This window comes from Watersipora subatra, chromosome 11 (genome assembly GCF_963576615.1).
Source record: "Watersipora subatra chromosome 11, tzWatSuba1.1, whole genome shotgun sequence".
In the NCBI taxonomy this organism is placed as follows: Eukaryota; Metazoa; Bryozoa; class Gymnolaemata; order Cheilostomatida; family Watersiporidae; genus Watersipora; species Watersipora subatra.
Window position 1 is genome coordinate 41,297,526 of NC_088718.1, and position 19,454 is coordinate 41,316,979.

The following is a 19,454-nucleotide window of genomic DNA, read 5'->3' on the forward strand; positions in this document are numbered from 1 at the left end:
GTATTTGTATTGTATTTGTATTGTATTTGTAGTGTATTTGTATTGTATTTGTAGTGTATTTGTATTTGTATTGTATTTGTAATGTATTTGTATTGTATTTGTATTGTATTTGTAGTGTATTTGTATTGTATTTGTATTGTATTTGTAGTGTATTTGTATTGTATTTGTATTGTATTTGTAGTGTATTTGTAGTGTATTCGTATTGTATTTGTAGTGTATTCGTATTGTATTCGTATTGTATTTGTATTGTATTTGTAGTGTATTTGTATTGTATTTGTAGTGTATTTGTAGTGTATTTGTAGTGTATTTGTATTGTATTTGTATTGTATTTGTATTGTACTTGTAGTGTATTTGTAGTGTATTTGTAGTGTATTTGTATTGCATTTGTATTGTATTTGTATTGTATTTGTAGTGTATTTGTAGCATATTTGTATTCAACAAAAAAATTAACAAAATTTTGCTAAAGTTGCCTTTCGTAACTTTGGCGAGTTGCGAAAGGCAACTTTCTGAGTATTTGTGTCGCAAAAACTCAGCTAATTGTTCACCAAATTTTCAAACAGGCTCCATCAAAATTGTGTTACTGGTACTTCATTTGCATCTGCAAGTTAGTTTGGTTTTAATTTGACATTGTTGTACAAAGTAAATTTGTTACACTGAAGCTACACAGAAAGTGTCTAGTTTCTGTGTAATAAATTGCCAAGTGTGTAAAATGTACTAAAAACTGGTTTTGGTACCTACATTTAAGATTTTATTAAAAGGTTTGCTAAATAAAAACTTTGGATGAGGTTCATATTTTAATTTAAATGATATAATTTTGATTTCAAAAACAAATAATGAGAAATAAACTTTGAAAATTAAGGTTCACTTGTGAACTGCGTTAGCTTTCAACGCCTACTATGAGTGACCAGCGAGCTATTTCAAATCAGTTGATACAAAACCAAACGCACCCATAATTGCAAAAAGTTACTCCCATATCTGAACAGAGGTTACCAGCCACACCCAAACTACATGCATTTTTCATGCTAGCATAGCCCAAGGGCCAGAGACATTTGCACTAAAGAGAAGGGTCGTGCTGCATAATTTATTCAATGAAGATGAATTAGCATTGTTGATATCAACTATTGGTCAAAACAACGCTTCCGAATATTTAGCAAGAATTTCATCAGTCCTTACATAACCTGACAACCATTTCTTCTTACTCTCTTACCAACTGAAAGCTTGACTTTGGCAGATGGATATGTGAAAGCGACGATGAGGGAGGGTCTTGGAGCTTTACGAAAACCAGCGAACGATCGCCCAAGGTCGCAGTCAGTCTTTGTCGACAATGAAAGTGCTCGACGTCATGTCTCGAAGTATGCATCACTTCGACGTAAGTGCTTGAAAATTTTTTTTTGTAGAGACAAGCATAGATCAAAAGTATTTTTTAGCACACGGAATGAATAGACCAGTAGCTACCGATGTGCGCATTTTCACTAATTTTGAAATAAATGAATGGCATTTGTGCAAAGTATAGTATGCTGATGTTTGTTTGAAGGGTTGTTGCATGTTTTGCATCTTATTGGACAAATCTGTCAGCGGTGTGAATACCTATAGGTTTTTGAGAAAATCATAAGAAATAGTATATTCGTCATCACATCCCGTTATTGTTTCTTTTTCTTAAAATGTTACACGATTATTGGAACTCATTTTGAACACTCAACTTTAAGCCAATATACATGTATAGCCGATGAAGGTGTCATTGAAACAAAGTCAAGAGCGTATGAAACATTTTCAAAAAACATTCAGACACAAGATTGCCCTTTGTCGAACATCACGGCTCTAGGAGGTTAGACTATAGCCATCAGAATAAATTTATCACACTTTGTCTAAAAGTTCTGCTTGAATGGCCATTGATAAACATAGATGCAACTATAAAATGAATATTTGTAAAAAATATTTTGAAACCGCCTCCAATTTTTTTTATCGAACCAATGCTAAAGGAAGAGAGGAATGTGGCTCACAAATCAAAATATCGATTATTAATAATTAATTAATTGAAATACTTTAAGTAATTACTTTAAGTAATTAATGAAAGAGGAATAATTGGCAGGCTTTTTGATTTTTTATTGTTTGGTTAAGATTAAGATGATGCGTATGGCAAACAACGCTATACATTATAATTAATTATAAATTATCTAATCTATTTTATAATGAAAGAGACAACAAGAAATGTGGTTAATGATGTCATTGTTGGAGAAGTTTTTTTACTGAGCATTTTAACCACGATCAAGTTTTGTTGAATTCAATCTTCAAACATCTTGTCAATCAGATCACCTAAAACAACAAACAAAATTTCAAATCAGAGAAAAATATATGTACTTTTTGATAAAATATTTTTAAAGTTGATGCAAGTGGCGCTTTAACTGGATGCTGGAATTGGATGCAGTTCATAGTTCGCCATGTCACTACGGGAAAAATTGTTTGCTACTGTTAGATAGCCTAAACTCTTATAACATTTGGGCTGTTAGTATCACACCCTTGTTCCGATCGTAGAATTATTATCCATACTGACAGGTTGAATATACAAAAGGCCAAGGGCCAAAGACATCATTTTTTGTTTGTTTGCAGCGTCTTCATCTTATGACCTAACACTTGACATGGGGACATCTAGACGCTTCCCTTCAACTAAGGAGCTCATGCAGGAGCTCGGGTTTACAACGGTCTCTGTTTTTAACGATAGTCGACTACCCGAGCGGCATAAGTTTTCACTGCCTGCCGATACATCGCAACCTCAATATTTTGAAAACCTGATATTTAAGAACCCTCTCTCTAAGTCGGCGTCACTGGAAGAGAAAGAGCCATCAAGTTGGAGGAGAAAGTGAGTAAATGATAATAGAGGAAACCCTTTCTTTCAATGCTAGTTACAAGGGACCTTTGACAAAGAGGGGACAACTAGGAGATTACTGGCGTTGCCACTAATTAGAAAGCTTTTACAGGCATGGGCCACTAGTAAAATTTAAACAGACCAATTAGATGCATAGAGCTAATCTTACTCGAGCCATTCAATAAATAAAGTGAATTTTTTTATTAAAAAGTTCTATTATAAGTCGAAGAGTACAATTTTTTAAAGGTTAATACAATCTCTATGGAAGGTTTTCCAAAATGGCTGGCCAAGACACATGCTACAGAATTTAACTGAAATCAGTTATCAATTTTTTGGTAGCTGAAGAATATAAACTCAGTGAGGTTTACAAGAGAAAGGTGAACTTTTATACAAAATATCATCAAGTTACATTGTTTCAACAGTAAACAAGCTAAGGTGCATCCGCACACAACGTGTAACTTTCATTATGCTAATATAATGGAAGTTACACGCTGTGAGCTGATGAACCTTAGCTATTTTTCTGCTGTAACAATGTAGTGAGGATATTGTTATTATTTTTCAAATGTCTTGACTCCTGCTTTTAATTATGACGAAACGCATAAACTGGAACGCAGTTGCCAAAAACTGCTATTATTGACTATAGAAATTACTCCAATAATTTTTCTTTTCTTACTCAATACAGCCCACTTGTGGTCTACTCGTTCTGTCTAGGACATTCAAAGAGTGTACCAGAAAATCGTCATATGATGAGTAGCGAGTGACAATATAGAGTGTATAACATTGTAATATGTAATTTTAAAAGAGTTCTACTTTTATATTATACTTGTATATACCATGTTCTTATCAGAAGAGGAAAACAGAAAAAATTCAAAATATAGAAATTTTAAATCTAATATAAATTATAATCAGTTTTCTACGTAACAAGTTAACTTGTTACCCTACATGCTCGGTATGCTAAATATGTCATATTTTGGAACAAATTGTCACAATATACTGTATTTCAATTAATTTGCGGCACAGCCCCAAAAACCTATAATAATCTTGTAATAAGTTCTGCAAGCAAGTTATACAAAGCACTAATATGACAATATATGAAGTTATTTAAAAACAAAATTAAACTACAAAAACAATAATTCATTTTATCATTACTTGAATTTAGCGATAGGAAAACAGAAAAATAGATCTGACAGCTTGTAGGGTCGGAGATAAAAATGGTTATAGAGATGCACATGTGATTCTCACTCTAACCTAGATTAGATGAAGTTTAGCTAACCTACTCTAACCTAGATTAGATGAAGTCTAGCTAACCTACTCTAACCTAGATTAGTTGAAGTCTAGCTAACCTACTCTAACCTAGATTAGATGAAGTCTAGCTAACTTACTCTAACCTAGATTAGATGAAGTCTAGCTAACCTACTCTAACCTAGATTAGATGAAGTCTAGCTAACTTACTCTAACCTAGATTAGTTGAAGTCTAGCTAACTTACTCTAACCTAGATTAGTTGAAGTCTAGCTAACCTACTCTAACCTAGATTAGATGAAGTCTAGCTAACTTACTCTAACCTAGATTAGATGAAGTCTAGCTAACCTACTTTAACCTAGATTAGATGAAGTCTAGCTAACTTACTCTAACCTAGATTAGTTGAAGTCTAGCTAACTTACTCTAACCTAGATTAGTTGAAGTTTAAATTAACTTGCTCTAAACGAGACTAAGTTAAGTCTATACTTAGCTAACACATTTTTATTGTCATTATCTCTTTGTTTTTGTTTTGTTTTTTTACTTTTTATTTGAAGCTTCATTTGTATTTAATCAAACTGCAATATTTTGGAAAAACATGAACATCGTATGCTGGAAATTACTTTTGGAGACGAGTCAAATATTTGCTCCAGTTTCACCTGCATGTTAAAACATTTATACGCTGCGGAGACTGCCATAAGGTATAAGGCAAGTTTTTAACCGAGTTTACGAGATAAGAAGTAAAAACTGATAATCATATTTTACAGTTTTAAGCGACTCATATACATTTCTGTACTGAACAAACCAGTACTGACTTCTTGTGTGCATATTTAGATAAGAAAGTTAAAGGGCTTTATGCTCACAAACAATAACAAATAATTCAACTTGAATTGAAACAAATAACTTTTGGAGACAGCGCTAAAAATTCAAAAGCGATCCTCCAAGTCATAATATGAAGTCATAATAAGGGCGATCTCTCGCTGGTTTTCGTAAAGCTCCTAGACCCTCCTTCATCGTCGCTTTCACATATTCGTCTGCCAAAGTCAAGCTTTCAGTCAGTAGGAGAGTAAGAAGAAATGTTTGTCAGGTTGTGTGTGTGCGTGCATGCGTGCGTGTGTGTGTGTGTTTATTTTCATCAACAGAAATAATACAGAAAAATAAACTGCATATTAGTAAATATATCAGGTTAAATATGTCATAATAGTCAAAACCGGCTTCCTCTGTTTTTGACGCCACAAAGATTTGCTATTATCTATGATGACCTCTTTATATTCTATATATGGGCTTGTTTAGTAAAACTGTTTTACATTAATAAATTTTGTAGGTTGGTGAGACGAGCTTCATCTCTGTTTATGAGCAAGTCAGGGAAGTTCAACTTGTCAAAGAAAAGCAACACAGAAATTGCAAATGATTCAACAGAAGAGCCAATGCAGGGAAACGCAGTGACAGTTCGTAGAACTGAGTCTGGAGCCAACGGATCAGACTTACAAACAGGTAATAAATGTGTATATAAGTATTATTATATTGTATCATATTAGGTCATTTTATATTACGTTTCACTACATTACAATAAATTACGTACAATTATACTTTGTTAAATTATATCGCATTAGATTATTTTGCTCTATATTTTATTGTAATAAATGATATTATACCATTTTATATATTATAATATTATATTGCATTACATGTATGTTACATTAAATTATATTACAGTAGATTTCATTATATTATTATACATTATATATTCTGTTTTATTATAACACATTGCATTGTTACATTATGTTTGTCATACTATATTATACGACATTAAATTACTTTATAATATAGTATAACATTTTTTATTATTTTTACACAATAATGAAGTAGTAATAAACCAGCCATTAAGTATGAGAGCCTAATAACTTTTTCTGTTTTTTTTGCCTGTTTTTTTGCATTCTTCAAAATATGACCGTGAAATGGAGTCAAGTGTCAAGATTTTTCAAAGCAGTTAATTTCGACACCTAATGAATGACGAAATATGAAACTGCCAGCACCACCCGCAGAAAAACAAAAAACATCAATCGGCCTTAATATTTACTAATTAATTTGTAAATATTATAAAGCCTTTGTCATTTGCATTATTTTTTACAATTGGCAAATTTACTTGAAACTTGCTCTATTCAAATTTTCAATACTGCAAGTCTATCCTAAATTAAAATAGAGCTGACAGCGTTAAAATTTCTAAAGTGTTTTACTTGAAAAGTTCAGTCCAGTCTCTAAATCTAATGCTCTAGCTTTCTGAATAAAATTCTCGTGAGTTGAAAACTCTGCGTTGAGTCCCTGACTCGAGTAAATTCTAATTCGGTAAAGCTAGAACTGGCAGCTTCTTGACTAATTAATACTGCTAGCTTTGTCAACAGTTCAACAATGACTAGAAAATCTAGTGACAGCTAGTATCCTTAGTTATACCGCTGCCAATAGAAGCTCACATTCCTGCCAGGATCATCTTAACCAACTTTCTCCATTCTGATACTTTCTAATATTCAAAGGTATTTGCTGTCTCTATGGTAACCAACTCCTTCAGCCATTAATTTTTAATATCTAGTCTCTGCTTTGACAGAAGTTAGTTAGCAAATGCATTCCTCAACTGAAGCAAGTGTATTAAGTTTTGTACAGGATTTCAAAAGTGGCTTTAGTAAGCACATTTGTACACTTAAACAATGAATAGTAGTGTTAATCGTGCTTAGCAGAGCTCTTCAATGTCTCTAAAAATAGGTTGGATGCTGCAGGACATTGAGAAACCAGCTTTCTGGCATTAAATAGAAATATTGTCGCTACGTTATAGCAATAGAAAACAGGCTAAGATGCATCAGGTCGCAGCACCTAACTTTTAATAAAACAATAATTTTATGCATTTAGCTGGCTTGTTTGGAATTTACCGTAGCAATGGTCCATCAACTGTAAGAGCCACCAATTTAGGGACATCTCCGGGAATCTCCTAGTTATGCCCCTTTTGTCGACAGTTCCTTGTGGCAACCTTTGCTATAATATTTACTATAATAAGAGCTGTATAATGAGACAATAATAATAGTAATAAGACTAATTACTAACTATAATAACTTGCTAATGAATTACTTTTGTATAAATTAATTTAATCACAATGAATTACTAATAATAATAGGACAGATCATCTGTTCAAAGCTACAATTAGCGGTTGGGAAAAAATTGCACCATACAGATTTGAACCATTCACCTAGTAGCTAGACACTCTAAACCCTACTTTACCGCAATCAGAATAATTGTATGCATAGTTATTACACCCGATGATCTCTCATAGCAAACCAGACTGCCAGAGTGCTAGTTATCATTAAAAGAGATGGGTTCCTCTATTGATGCTGACTCAATTGGGCCTCCAATGTGATGCCTGTTTTCCTCCAAAATCGTATCTAATGGAAAAACCATGAATCTTTTGTACTTACTACAACTGGAATTTTATAAAAGAAACCACAACTTTTTTCAACAATTGTTTAGTGCAAAAGATAGATGCTTGAACACAAACAGGTTTGTTTATCATTACTAAAAACTCATCACTGATTGGTTGGAGCAGTACTGCGCAGCCAATCCTGTACCTACCTCAAATAGTAGAGCTTATTGGCTTCGATCTATCATGTTTACCAAAAGTAGCTTTTCACTTTAGTTATGCATGCAGTTTGTTTGTAACTGTACTTCCCAGCTCCGTAGTTGTGGTCACATTTGGTTTGCTAACCGCAGGTGGAGTTGTGAAAATCCAAAACCAACTCAGTTTAGTGCGAAAGATTTGCTTCTAGAATGCTAATCGGCCCAATTTCCATTTTTACAAGGCACGCTCAAGGCCTTGACACCTTGTAGATTCACTATGTCTATAATTAGGGCATAATGCACTGATAAAGGTTTATAATTAAAATACACTTATTTAACATAGGTAAGAATTTTTATTTTGAGATTCTTGCTTAAAATTTAGTGAAGAATTTAAAGTTTCTTAAACATTCTCAAATTTAAGTACGTCATAGTACAACATCTTATTTATCTGAAACTTTAAAAAATTTTCGAATTGTTTTATTGATACCTGATATATTCACAATTTTGTGACGTCTCATCGAGATGCAAATGCATGTGACTAAAGCACAACATGATAGTTATAAGAGACTAATAAATTCAGTAGCGTAGCATGCTGTGACACCCTGTGTTTACTGACTTGCAGGAATATAGTACAATGTTTCGGTGTTTTGAATACTTCATCTATCAGTTTGTCTTTTCTGCTCAGTCATATTGTAATAATAATTATGATACCACTGACTGTTGTTTTCAGTTTATTCTTCCTGTTCTTTATTGTTCTTTATTGTCTTTTGTTGGCAAACGTTACCAAAAGCTTGAAGACTTTTGATAACTTTTGCCCTCTTTCAATTTAGGTGGCATTTTTTTTAAAGACCTATTTGAAATAGCATATGTTAGTTGCAATATATATATATATATATATATATATATATATATAGATAAATATAGCAGTACCCAATGACTACAATATAGCCAGCAAAGAAAAAGAAAAGGTAGAGAAATATCTCCCTCTTGGAGAAGAAATTGAAAAATGCTGGAATGTAAGAACAACTATAATACCAGTAGTCATTGGGGCACTGAGCGCAATAACACCGGCGCATAAAATGAGGCTTGCCCAAATACCAACAACAATCAACTCAGGTGAGTTGCAAAAAAGTGCGCTATTGGGAACAGCTAAGATCTTGAGGCGAGTGCTCAAACTCCCAGGTCTCTGGTAGGAGACCCGAGTTAAAGCAGAATTTACCACCCATACGGGGTATCCGGGGTGAGGAAACAATTTTTTTTTATATATATATGTAGTGTTATTTTTATATGTAGTATTATTGGTTTATATCGACTTTTCTCTTTTTTTCAACACTTTCACTCGGTTTAGGATTTGTGACTACAGTAATTTTACCGGAAGTTAAGGGGATCGCATGCTTTTAATGTCAATTTAAATATCTTTATTTTACCATTTTTAGACAAAATGGTTTATGATGCATAAGTCAAAGAATAAGAATATTGTACATGTCTAAAATAAAGCAAAACAAAAATATATACTTGCTATAACAACGACAATGTCTGTCTGTCCTCCTATCCATTGCCAGGATTAAAGGTTTGGATAAAAGATTGTTTTCAACGAGACTCCAACTTGTAACATTTAGCTTGGTAGACTGACACATCTGCACCAATCGACTGCCTTTAGATATTTCTGAATAATTATGCACATACTTATTCTCAGTGCTTTATCAGCACACATGACGATCTCTCACAGCAGCCTAGACTGTCAGTGTACTAGTAGATATAATAGAGATACCCACATACGCCATTGTCCTTCTCTAGTGCAGCAAGAAAGAAAATAATATTTTTAGTGCCAACTGCGAGACTCTCGATATTTAAAGTGAAGTTGACAACTTGCACTGACTTGACGCTTTATATTATATGGATTTTTTTTACATAATATGAAGTAAAAACTTTACATAAATTCACAATTCATAAAAAGTATGTGGAATTTAGGTTATAGGAAGTGTATGTTATTGGAGCATCTACTTTGTTTAATAACTGTCAGACAAGGTTAGCTGTCTATCAACAAGTGCATGCGTGGGGAGTATATATTAATAGTTAGATTTTGAGATATAATTAAATAAATTATTGTGAATATAGATTAATAAATATAATTATGTTAATATTTTAGGCTACGGTAACCAAACAATTGCTTTATAACATTTATGTTCAGTGTATGAGAAAATTGGTTCATCAGATTTATCCGCTGGTTGATAATGAAACAACCCTATCACTCGATTAATGCTAAAAGCTGCATAGAGAGGATAACTCCAAGCTCATAGAATGAGATCTAAATGGATGCTCATAGTGTCATTGCTCAATCCAATTGTGATAGTTTTTATTTGATTGAAGTACACGAGGGTAGACAATAACCAAGTTAGGTTAGTCTATTGACTGTGGACAAGCCCAGCCATTATTAAAAACCATAGCCTGGGATCTTTATGAATAGTTTAATGTTTTTAGGCTACAGCAGCCATACTTGCCTTGCCAAATGTTTTATTAGATTTCTTCAGTCATTGATAGAATAGTTACTATGCCAAGCACATATCACCAAGAGCAGCAGGCAGGCGACAACTCCAGTTTATGATAAATATTTCTGATATTTTACTATTGCCGCTCTCTAGAAAATGTGAACGCAACATAAAAAGCTGTACTCTTAGCATACATTACTTCTCGTAAAAGATGCTATTTAGTGTATCCATGGCAACGCTGTAGATAAATATGTCTGACATAAGTTTTGTTTTCCTGTTTCTGGCCTCAAAAGTCATGAATCACTTTCAGAATGCACGTGTGATGTCAGCGGTCATTTGCATAAAACTAAAATTAATATGAAAATATAGCAATGTTTATGACATTACGCTAGCACTTGAATTGGAGTTTCTATGAAGCTAAAGCTATTTCTAACGATAAGCAGGAAATGGTAGTTAAATAGTCTCCATTAGCATTCTTTTTGTGAAGCGTCAGCACTTGGTACTAAGGGTGATATGAGACCTAAGCATGAGCTCTACAGTAAGTATGATAGATGCTTATTCTTTATCGAGAAGTAACCTTCTCTAGACATCACATGTACTCTTGGATACGCTGGATTTGCTTAATCTCTCAATTTTACTTCATCAAGTTTCGCGCTGCCGATTGCGGCATCTCTAGCTATTTTCACACGAGTTATTGCTGTCTGACAATTATCGTCACTTTGTAATGTGTCACTTAGATTATGTAATTAGCTGGTGGAGAATTCTCAAAACTAATGTTTTAAGTCTACAAACACATTTAGAAGTTTTGAGCTCAGTCTAGTTTGGCTCAGCTAGTAATCTGACGGCTGTAAGTTGCGCAAATTTTATCTGCTGTAAGAGAGCTATATATACTATAATATAAAAATAAAGATCATTTAGTTGTTAGTCTGTTAGCACAAATTTATTTTAAGTAGGTATACTAAGTCTGCTTTCATCAAGTAGTAATCTGAGTTTGATTTAAGATTCTCAAGTTATCGCGTGTCAGCGAACTTATATGTTGGAAACAAATTTGTAGTGATTGACTAACAGCTAAGTGCTTTTAATATTATAGTATAGTTGTTCTACACATAGTGTGTTTAGTGCTTTTGTTATTATTGTTTATGAAACTAGGGTTTCTAATGATAATATGTATATTTTATGTAATATATATATATATGTATGTATATGTATGTATATGTATGTATGTATATATCTAGTATATATATATATATCTAGTATATATATATATCTAGTATATATATATATATATATATATATATATATATATATATACTAGATATAGGAGGGGCCATATGGATCAACTAGATATATGAAATAAGGAAGTTATTCGGGTCTGGTGTTCTCAGCGGTTTCCGTCTGTGAGGTGAAGCTAAGAAGTGGCTGGTTGGGTGTTTAGGATAGTCTGTTAGGGTACTTTAGACAGCAGAGATTTAGAAATACCTAAAGTTCCTTGAGCCCAAGAGCTTCTAATCGTTGGTTATAATTATCCATGTAAGGCAGCATCACTCTAAGGCAAAACCTTTGACTATTAATAATTATTAATTTATGAATTTAATTCTTGCACTCAATTTAGATTTGTAACTTACTATTTAAAACTATTTAATAGGATGCTCTATGTATTAATAGCTCTATGTATTTATAGCTCTATGTATTTATTTGAAGTGTTTTTAATATTTTTTTGGGCTCTAAAACGATTTATGCACAGTGCCATGTATTATTTTAAGACTGCATGTATTTGCTACGACAAACGACAGCTTTGATATCAAAAGCGAACAAGGAATACCTTTATATGCCAAATTTTGACTGCTTTATACATGCATGTAAAGTGTTATTCATATTCACACCCATTTCAATTTGTAATCAAGATACCTTCGAAGTAAAATCTCTATTACCAAATCATCTAAATTTCACACTCATACGCTCCATGCTTTTTCCAGGTCACGAAAAGTATTTCGTCTCAAACTCCTTTTGGTTCTTGGAAATCAGCATCTAAAACACGAAAAACAAGTTAGAAACTTAAGAATGCTCTATTCAAGGTGAACTTACACAAAAACTTTGTAGATTTCATCAGAAAGTATAAATATTTTTCTATCATTTGTGATTGTTTTTAATGTTTGAGGTGATCTGACTGCCAGGATGTTTCACGATTAAAATCGATAAAACTTGATCACAGTTGAAACGCTTAGATCAAGGAAAAATGCAATTATGAAGTCTATAGTTGTAGAGACCTACACAATATAGATGCGTAACACTGCAATTTCAATACAATAGCTGATATCAACCATAGCATCAATAGTAACTAGCAAGGTCGTCTTGCAAGCATTTTTTCTGAGCGTTTTAACCGTGATCAAGTTTTGCCCATTTTAATCCTAAAACATCTTGACAGTCAGATCACCTCAAACATTAAAAACAACTGCAAATAATAAAAAACTTTGTGTTAAAAATCAACTGAATTTTTGTGTAATGGCATCTTCAAGAGCAATCGCCCTCAATGCTCCATTATTGTTGTTATTAATAACAATATTGGAGGATTGACATGAAAGTAGCTTAAAATCTACAGACATGCGGTCGGCCGACTATCTGAAGGAAAGTAAAATAAATTTCAAGCAGCAGACTAACTGCTTGTATAAAACAATAAATGATGGACAGTCAGCTTAGTAAACTAAAATAGAAATTATTACTGAAAATATTTTCTCAAAGTAAAATATCATTTTGCTTCTTAAAAAACTTTCTATTTAGCCGATAAGATAAGCGATAATAACTCAGCGCTCAGCTAGTCCACTCAAGTCAAATACTTGTACCCGCTTTCGGATAACCCTGACGACCGATACAAACTGCATTATGGGTTGGATTGCGGGTGACTAAACCAACACCACCCTTAAGATCAGGGTAAATATGAGCATCATGTTGGGATCAACTGAAATACTCATTAAGGGTCTGACTCGACATCCCAGAAAGTGAGCCGTGGCTACATTTAGAGGCGAGGATAGATAAACCTATACCCCCGGCTAGCCGCTGCAGCAGACCAAAGATGGCAGTATACCTGGACCTATTTCTGTCTCCTGGATTACATCTCTGTACCGCTGAGACAGAGAATCAGTAAAAGCTAGTGTTCATTATTAACTTTTGAACACAGTTTTATCGAATTGGCACAAATCGATAATAATCATACCGACTCAGACATCACCCAACGTAAAAAGGTTCACACAGTGTGGCACTCTGTGAAAATTTAGCTGGGAAGCAAACAGAAAAATGACAAACAAATCCATCATAAAAATTGCTTAGCTAATCATTTTTGTCTTTTTAACCGGAAGGAAAACCATCTAGTTAGTTAGATTCATTTAGTTAGTGATTCACTCTAAGTTCTTTATTACAAGTGACCATATCATCTCCCTGACACAGCCCTTCATGAGCGCATCCTTAATTCTATAAGTTAGTTTTGGTAAATTATCAGCTGTCTCTCTTATCAGCCGTCTCTCTTATCAGGCGTGACTAATACAAATGACAAAGAGAATAAATTCTGCTGTGTAAAAACACATAACTGAGACCTCTTAACACTCCAAGCACATGTCCTTCTGCCATAGCATACACCTAATGAGCATAAGAGTTATAATCATATTATATTAATATTGATTAAAAAGGTATTTAAAGAATACATAAGTTCTACATTATTAATTTAGCGTTACATAAAATTCTAGACACTAATTCAAACAGATGATATAAAACACTATAGCGAATTACATTAAAGTATTCGTGGAGTGTGAGAAACTGGGCTATCACCACACCTAAATAAAATAAAGCTCGATTATTACAAAAAGCGCTAAGCGTTGTTTGATTTCAGCTGTAATAAAAGAATAATGTTTGACAAAAGAAGAACAAAGGAAAGTGTGCTTATGGCTCTGTGTCCTGGTTTTATTCTTTAGTTGATATGGCAGAGCTATGTGAAGTTCAAGGTTATCTGCTCTTTAAGAAACCACTAAAATGGGTTAGCTATTACTGCTGCGTCTACAACGGCACGTTCAGTTGCTTTAAGGATCAGCGATCTTCTTATCCTGAAATACAGTGCCTTCTCTCTGACTGTCAGGTTAGTTGAAAATATAATATTAGTAAGGCATTATGGTAGATGTATATATATATAATACATGTTTATATTTAAAATATATACATGTATATCTATATTTTTGTTTTTGTATATATATATTTATTTTTTGAAAGGTTTAACGGATGAAAATCTCTAAAATTTAGACAAAAATGAAGAATCACTAAAAAGGCTATCAGAAAGGAATCCTTCACTCCTGAACAATACTCGTATTCACTTGTATGCTTTGAAGTCTTGCTAAAGGCCATTTCTCTGATAATGCGTATTTAATATGTCTTTTCAAGTAGCTTGCAGTGCTGCAATCAAAAAGCCATTCAATGATAAACCCAATTAATAGGTTCTTGATAAGATCTCTATGTCTATAAAATTACTTAATTATGTTTTTTCTTTTATTAAAAAGGAACATAAATAATATTATTTAAGCTTATGTAACTAGATGTATTGGCACTATACTAGAAGGATTATCTTCTCTCATGTGTGAGGGTCGTAGTCGGCTACCAACCACCAGACGAAGTGCATTCTCTTCTTTTAACAACTGCTTGGTAACTTTCTGGTTGTCAAAGTTTCTATTGTCACCAGACCCAGATATACCCAGCTAGTTTATAAAGCTTTTTAGGGTAGAACGATCTTAAATATGTACAGCTTCTACAACAGAACAATTGAAAACTGAGCTTTGAAAAATTTACAAATTTTGTATAAAATATCATTTTCGCTATAGACTATGGAGTATTAGCTTGTTAAGTGCTTTTTAACAGTAGGTTAATAATCAACTCGTCAAATTGTTCTTTAGCATTTCACAGTGAATGTCAATTTTTTTGTGCATATGGCAGCGCTATAAAAATCAAATTGCGAGAAAAAAAACTTAAAAATTGAAAACTTTATAGCTATTGTGTAAATATTGAACTCGCTAAAAACTTTAATCCTTATTTATTTTCCCAGTTATTAGCTGCCTTTAAATATAGTATTAGTATAATATTTTTTACATATATTATTAGTATAATATATTTTAAATATGTTATTAGTATAATATATTTTAAATATATTATTAGTATAATATATTTTGAATATACTATTGAGCAGAAAGTGGACAGTAGACTTTAGTGAAAATTCAAAAAAATATTGAATCAAAAAATATAAAAGGGTTGCTTCTGAAGATGTTGTGAACCCTACTGACAGTATCGTATTAAGAAATGTCTCAAGTTAATCAACAAAAGGAGACAAATCTAATTTTAGTACATCCTGAAAAAATCTATATTAATAAATGCCAATTTGTCATTGTGCGTATGTGCGTATGTGCGTATGTAGGTATGTGGGTATGTGGGTATGTGCGTATGTGCGTATGTGGGTATATATGTGCGTATGTGGGTATGTGCGTATGTGGGTATGTGCCTATGTGCGTATATGGGTATGTGCATGCGCATACATGCATGTGGGTGTTATTTTACATAAATGCATATGTTCCCATCTTCCGCCATGTCAACAATGATCTTTTGTTTTGATTATCACTCTTAGTCAACATTAATTATGAAGGTCAAGAGACATTCTAAATTATTTGAACTGTAATAAAAATCTGTGTTTTTGAGGCTATTCTGATGTGGCAAAGACGGTTCTAATGAACTTTTCTTGCTTGTGATTTTGGTTACTTGCGCTGACAAAAGCAGCTGTTTGCAGGTTATACCAGTCGCTATGAAGAAGCCCTTTGTATTTAAACTAGTCTGCAGTACAAAGTCAGCTTGTTTTGCTGCCGTAAGTGATGCTGATCTCTATTCTTGGTACAACATATTCAACAACTATGTAAAAGGAGCTCTCGGTAAGTTCCATAAATTCAACTTAGATGTGATCACTTTTAAATTAATCAGGCAATACAAATATTTACATTGCAGCAATAGAAGCTAAGTGCATTTTAGTTTTTATATTAACAACAAAAAAGTTTGGCATTGTATCGATAGTATCTGGTGATTTGATATACTGATTTTGAGCAAGAAGCAATGCGCTCAAGGATGGATGAACTGTTTTTCTGATGATGTTCTACTTGCACTCTATATTTTCGAAATTGTTTTGTTTGTAACATCAGGTCGAATGAAGTTCAAGGTCGTTTTCACAATTCCTTGTTTATTTTCTTGCTTGCAAAAGATTTATAGATATGATAAGCTTATCATTATTAGTAATCTCACAAAACTGCAAAAGTTTGCTTGCCTATAAAAATGTGCAACTGTAATAAAACTAAGAGAAAGAAAACTTGAGAACTCAAAATATCAAACTGAACTAGGCGATGAAATACCAGCTGTACAAGGATTTCCAAACGTATGCGGTTGATGTTTTAAAATTCGCAGATAGTCTGTTGCATTAGCTTGTGAAGAACCAACTAGATTAGCTTTTACACCTACATAGAGACCTGGTAAGATAGTTGATGCAGATAGTATGCTCATTGGTTGTCTAGTTTATAATTCATTTTTTAAAAATTCATTTATAATTAAATCAGAAAAGGTTATGACAAATCTGTCAACTGGGTGTAGTTTGACTTAAATAGGAGTTAGATAAACATCTCTACCAACCAAAGCATATATAATTTTCATGACAAAAGCTATTTTTCTCCTTTATGCACTTTATTTATTGTTTTAACCCAACAGTTTTTCACTGCTTGTCAAGTTTCACATCAATTTTGGTTAAAAAGTTGCTGATTTGAACATGGAAGGTTAAACCTCATCAGTCATGCTGCGAAAAGTAAATGAACTAAAAATTGTAACAGTTATTTAAATTAAAGGTTGACTGGCGGCTCAAACAATTGTTTGGCTGTAGTTTTTAAAAAACAGAAGAAATTGGATTTTTATACTTTGTTATGCTTTATGCATAATAATATAAGTGAACTCAGATTTAGACTAAAACGATGTTAAAATTTTAATTTATATATATATATTTCTAAAAGTTTGTTTGTATGTGTAGGTGTCTACTTCGGTGTGTCCAGCTATAGCTACTAAAATTTAAGAATGAAAAATCCATTTCATGCTGGATTTGATCTCATGGAAGTCGCACCCATGAGTTTCAAACTATGCATTTAACTACTGAGCTATACAGCCCGTACCATTCTATCGCTCTTATCATATACCGTATACCGTATGCACATGCCAAATGTGCACTCTTGCTTATTAACTAATATTACCTTTTGCATTTGTTATCTTTTGAAATTGTTTAACAACTAATTTTTTGTTACCATTTCCTATTGTTTTAATTTGTAATTTTCAGATGTGCTGTTACACTTACACTTCTATTTCCGGTTTTTCGTAAGGTTTAATTGCTAAATCGGAAAGGCTTCTTACGCGGACAATTGTATAATCTCGAGTAGGAATAGCCTCTACATTCTCTTTCCTTTTTTCAAACAAAGACAGTACCATATCTCATTTTGCATTTGAACCAGGATCGAGAGGTACCGGTATCATCATATTGAAAGTTTTGATTGATAGCTTCTGCTGGAACAGTAACTTTTTTTATATCCACACTTCTATGCACGACTGGTTATTATTAATTCAACATATTCAGGATTTTTATTTTTTTTTCTCAGTTCATATTAAGTGTATCACTACATAATCGCCTTTTATTGTAATTGTAGCAAAACAGACTTAATTTAACTATTTTTGCTAATTATTTCACATTTACATTTAACCACTTTTATAGTTGTTTTATTTTGGTTCTTAATTTATTTGACCTGCAAAAAAACTTTTTCCTCATTTCCTCATGATATAAAATTTAAAAGTTACAGTTGTTTAACAATGTTTAAAAACCTTTACAATTGTTTTATTTTTCTCTCAACTTATTTTAACTGCTCAAAACACTTTTCTCATGGTATGTAGTTTGAAAGTTAGAAAGGTAACTGTTGTTATATGTTAAATAAAAATTAATTTTCTGTGCAAAAACTTTTATTACCCGGGCAATGCCGGGCATTCATCTAGTACATCTATATTTAAATGCTAAAGACAAGGAAACGTGTAACAATGCAATGACTTTTGTTCATGATTACTCATTTAATATGCATGAGCAGATAACTCTTCGGATTCTTGCACTTAGCTGTATCAATAGTCCTTTTGTTACACATAATTTATTACCATCTACTTTATTTGAGAGAATGCTTTTATTTGGTTATAAAATATGCATAATCTATACTATCACAAAGGATTCTTAATTGTTTGAAGGTAAACACAAGGAGAAGGCAACTCCTGTTTGAAAGCATGTAGTTTGGTTAGTTTCAGTAAACGTATTAGAAATAATATTGTTAACACTATCAGAATAAGGAAACGACAAAAACATTAAGAATTAAAATGAAATTCCCACAGATAAATAAAATATGTTATAATTTCAAAGAAATTGATAGAAAATTTACCGTAGTTGTTTAGCTTCAGAGGGTACAATACACAACATGAATAATAGATGTGACGTATTATGTCTTAATAGAGTACCGATAGATGTAAAAGTGCTGTAGTCATGTTGTCAGCTTGTTTAGGCTTATCAACTGTGACAGCTTGTCAATGTTAGAATATATCCTTGAGCAATGCATGTATAACCTTGATGTCTTTTCAGTGGTGTTTGGAAATGTATGCATGCTGCTATTGTACTCATAATTCCAGCTTTATCCGAGTATCGGGGTGGGGCTTATGCCCTCTGGCAGTGGAATGGTGACACAACTAATACCTCTTCGCTTATAACTTGTTTTGACATTCCTGAGCAAGAGGATTTCAATGAACAAGCGTCATTCAGCAGTGAAGGTTAAAACTGGCATGATAAAATAACTCCGCACTTTCTCACATTCTAATCAGCTAATTGCTTGGTAGACTAATTTTTAAATGCTTTTAACTACAGCAAAATAAAACACAGCTAATTTGGCAATGAACTACAGCGAGGGTAATATAAAAGCACAGTCTAGGAAGTTGCACCGTAACTAAATATGCCTCAGCCTGTGAGAATGGTTCAGAGTTTTTGCAAGAAATGATTGTGATTTCACCTGTTCAGTTCCGGTATAGAAGATGCAGTCTTGCTTTAAAAGAAAAATAGTTAAAAAATTTACAAACCGTAGAATTGAAAGACTTATTTTACATAAATAGGGTTTAAAAATCAATGCATACTAAAGGAAGTTGA

The 19,454-nt window shown here is 32.7% G+C and overlaps 1 protein-coding gene across 1 annotated transcript in view; it reads left to right on the plus strand.

The window, feature by feature from the left end:
• LOC137408074 (uncharacterized) overlaps positions 1-19,454 on the plus strand; it is a 53,201-nt gene that overhangs the window by 11,507 nt on the left and 22,240 nt on the right. The window contains exons 7-11 of the mRNA XM_068094465.1: positions 1,232-1,369; positions 2,608-2,857; positions 5,425-5,594; positions 14,152-14,312; positions 15,999-16,137. Coding sequence (XP_067950566.1) covers positions 1,232-1,369; positions 2,608-2,857; positions 5,425-5,594; positions 14,152-14,312; positions 15,999-16,137 — 858 coding nt within the window. The remainder of the gene's footprint in view (positions 1-1,231; positions 1,370-2,607; positions 2,858-5,424; positions 5,595-14,151; positions 14,313-15,998; positions 16,138-19,454) is intronic.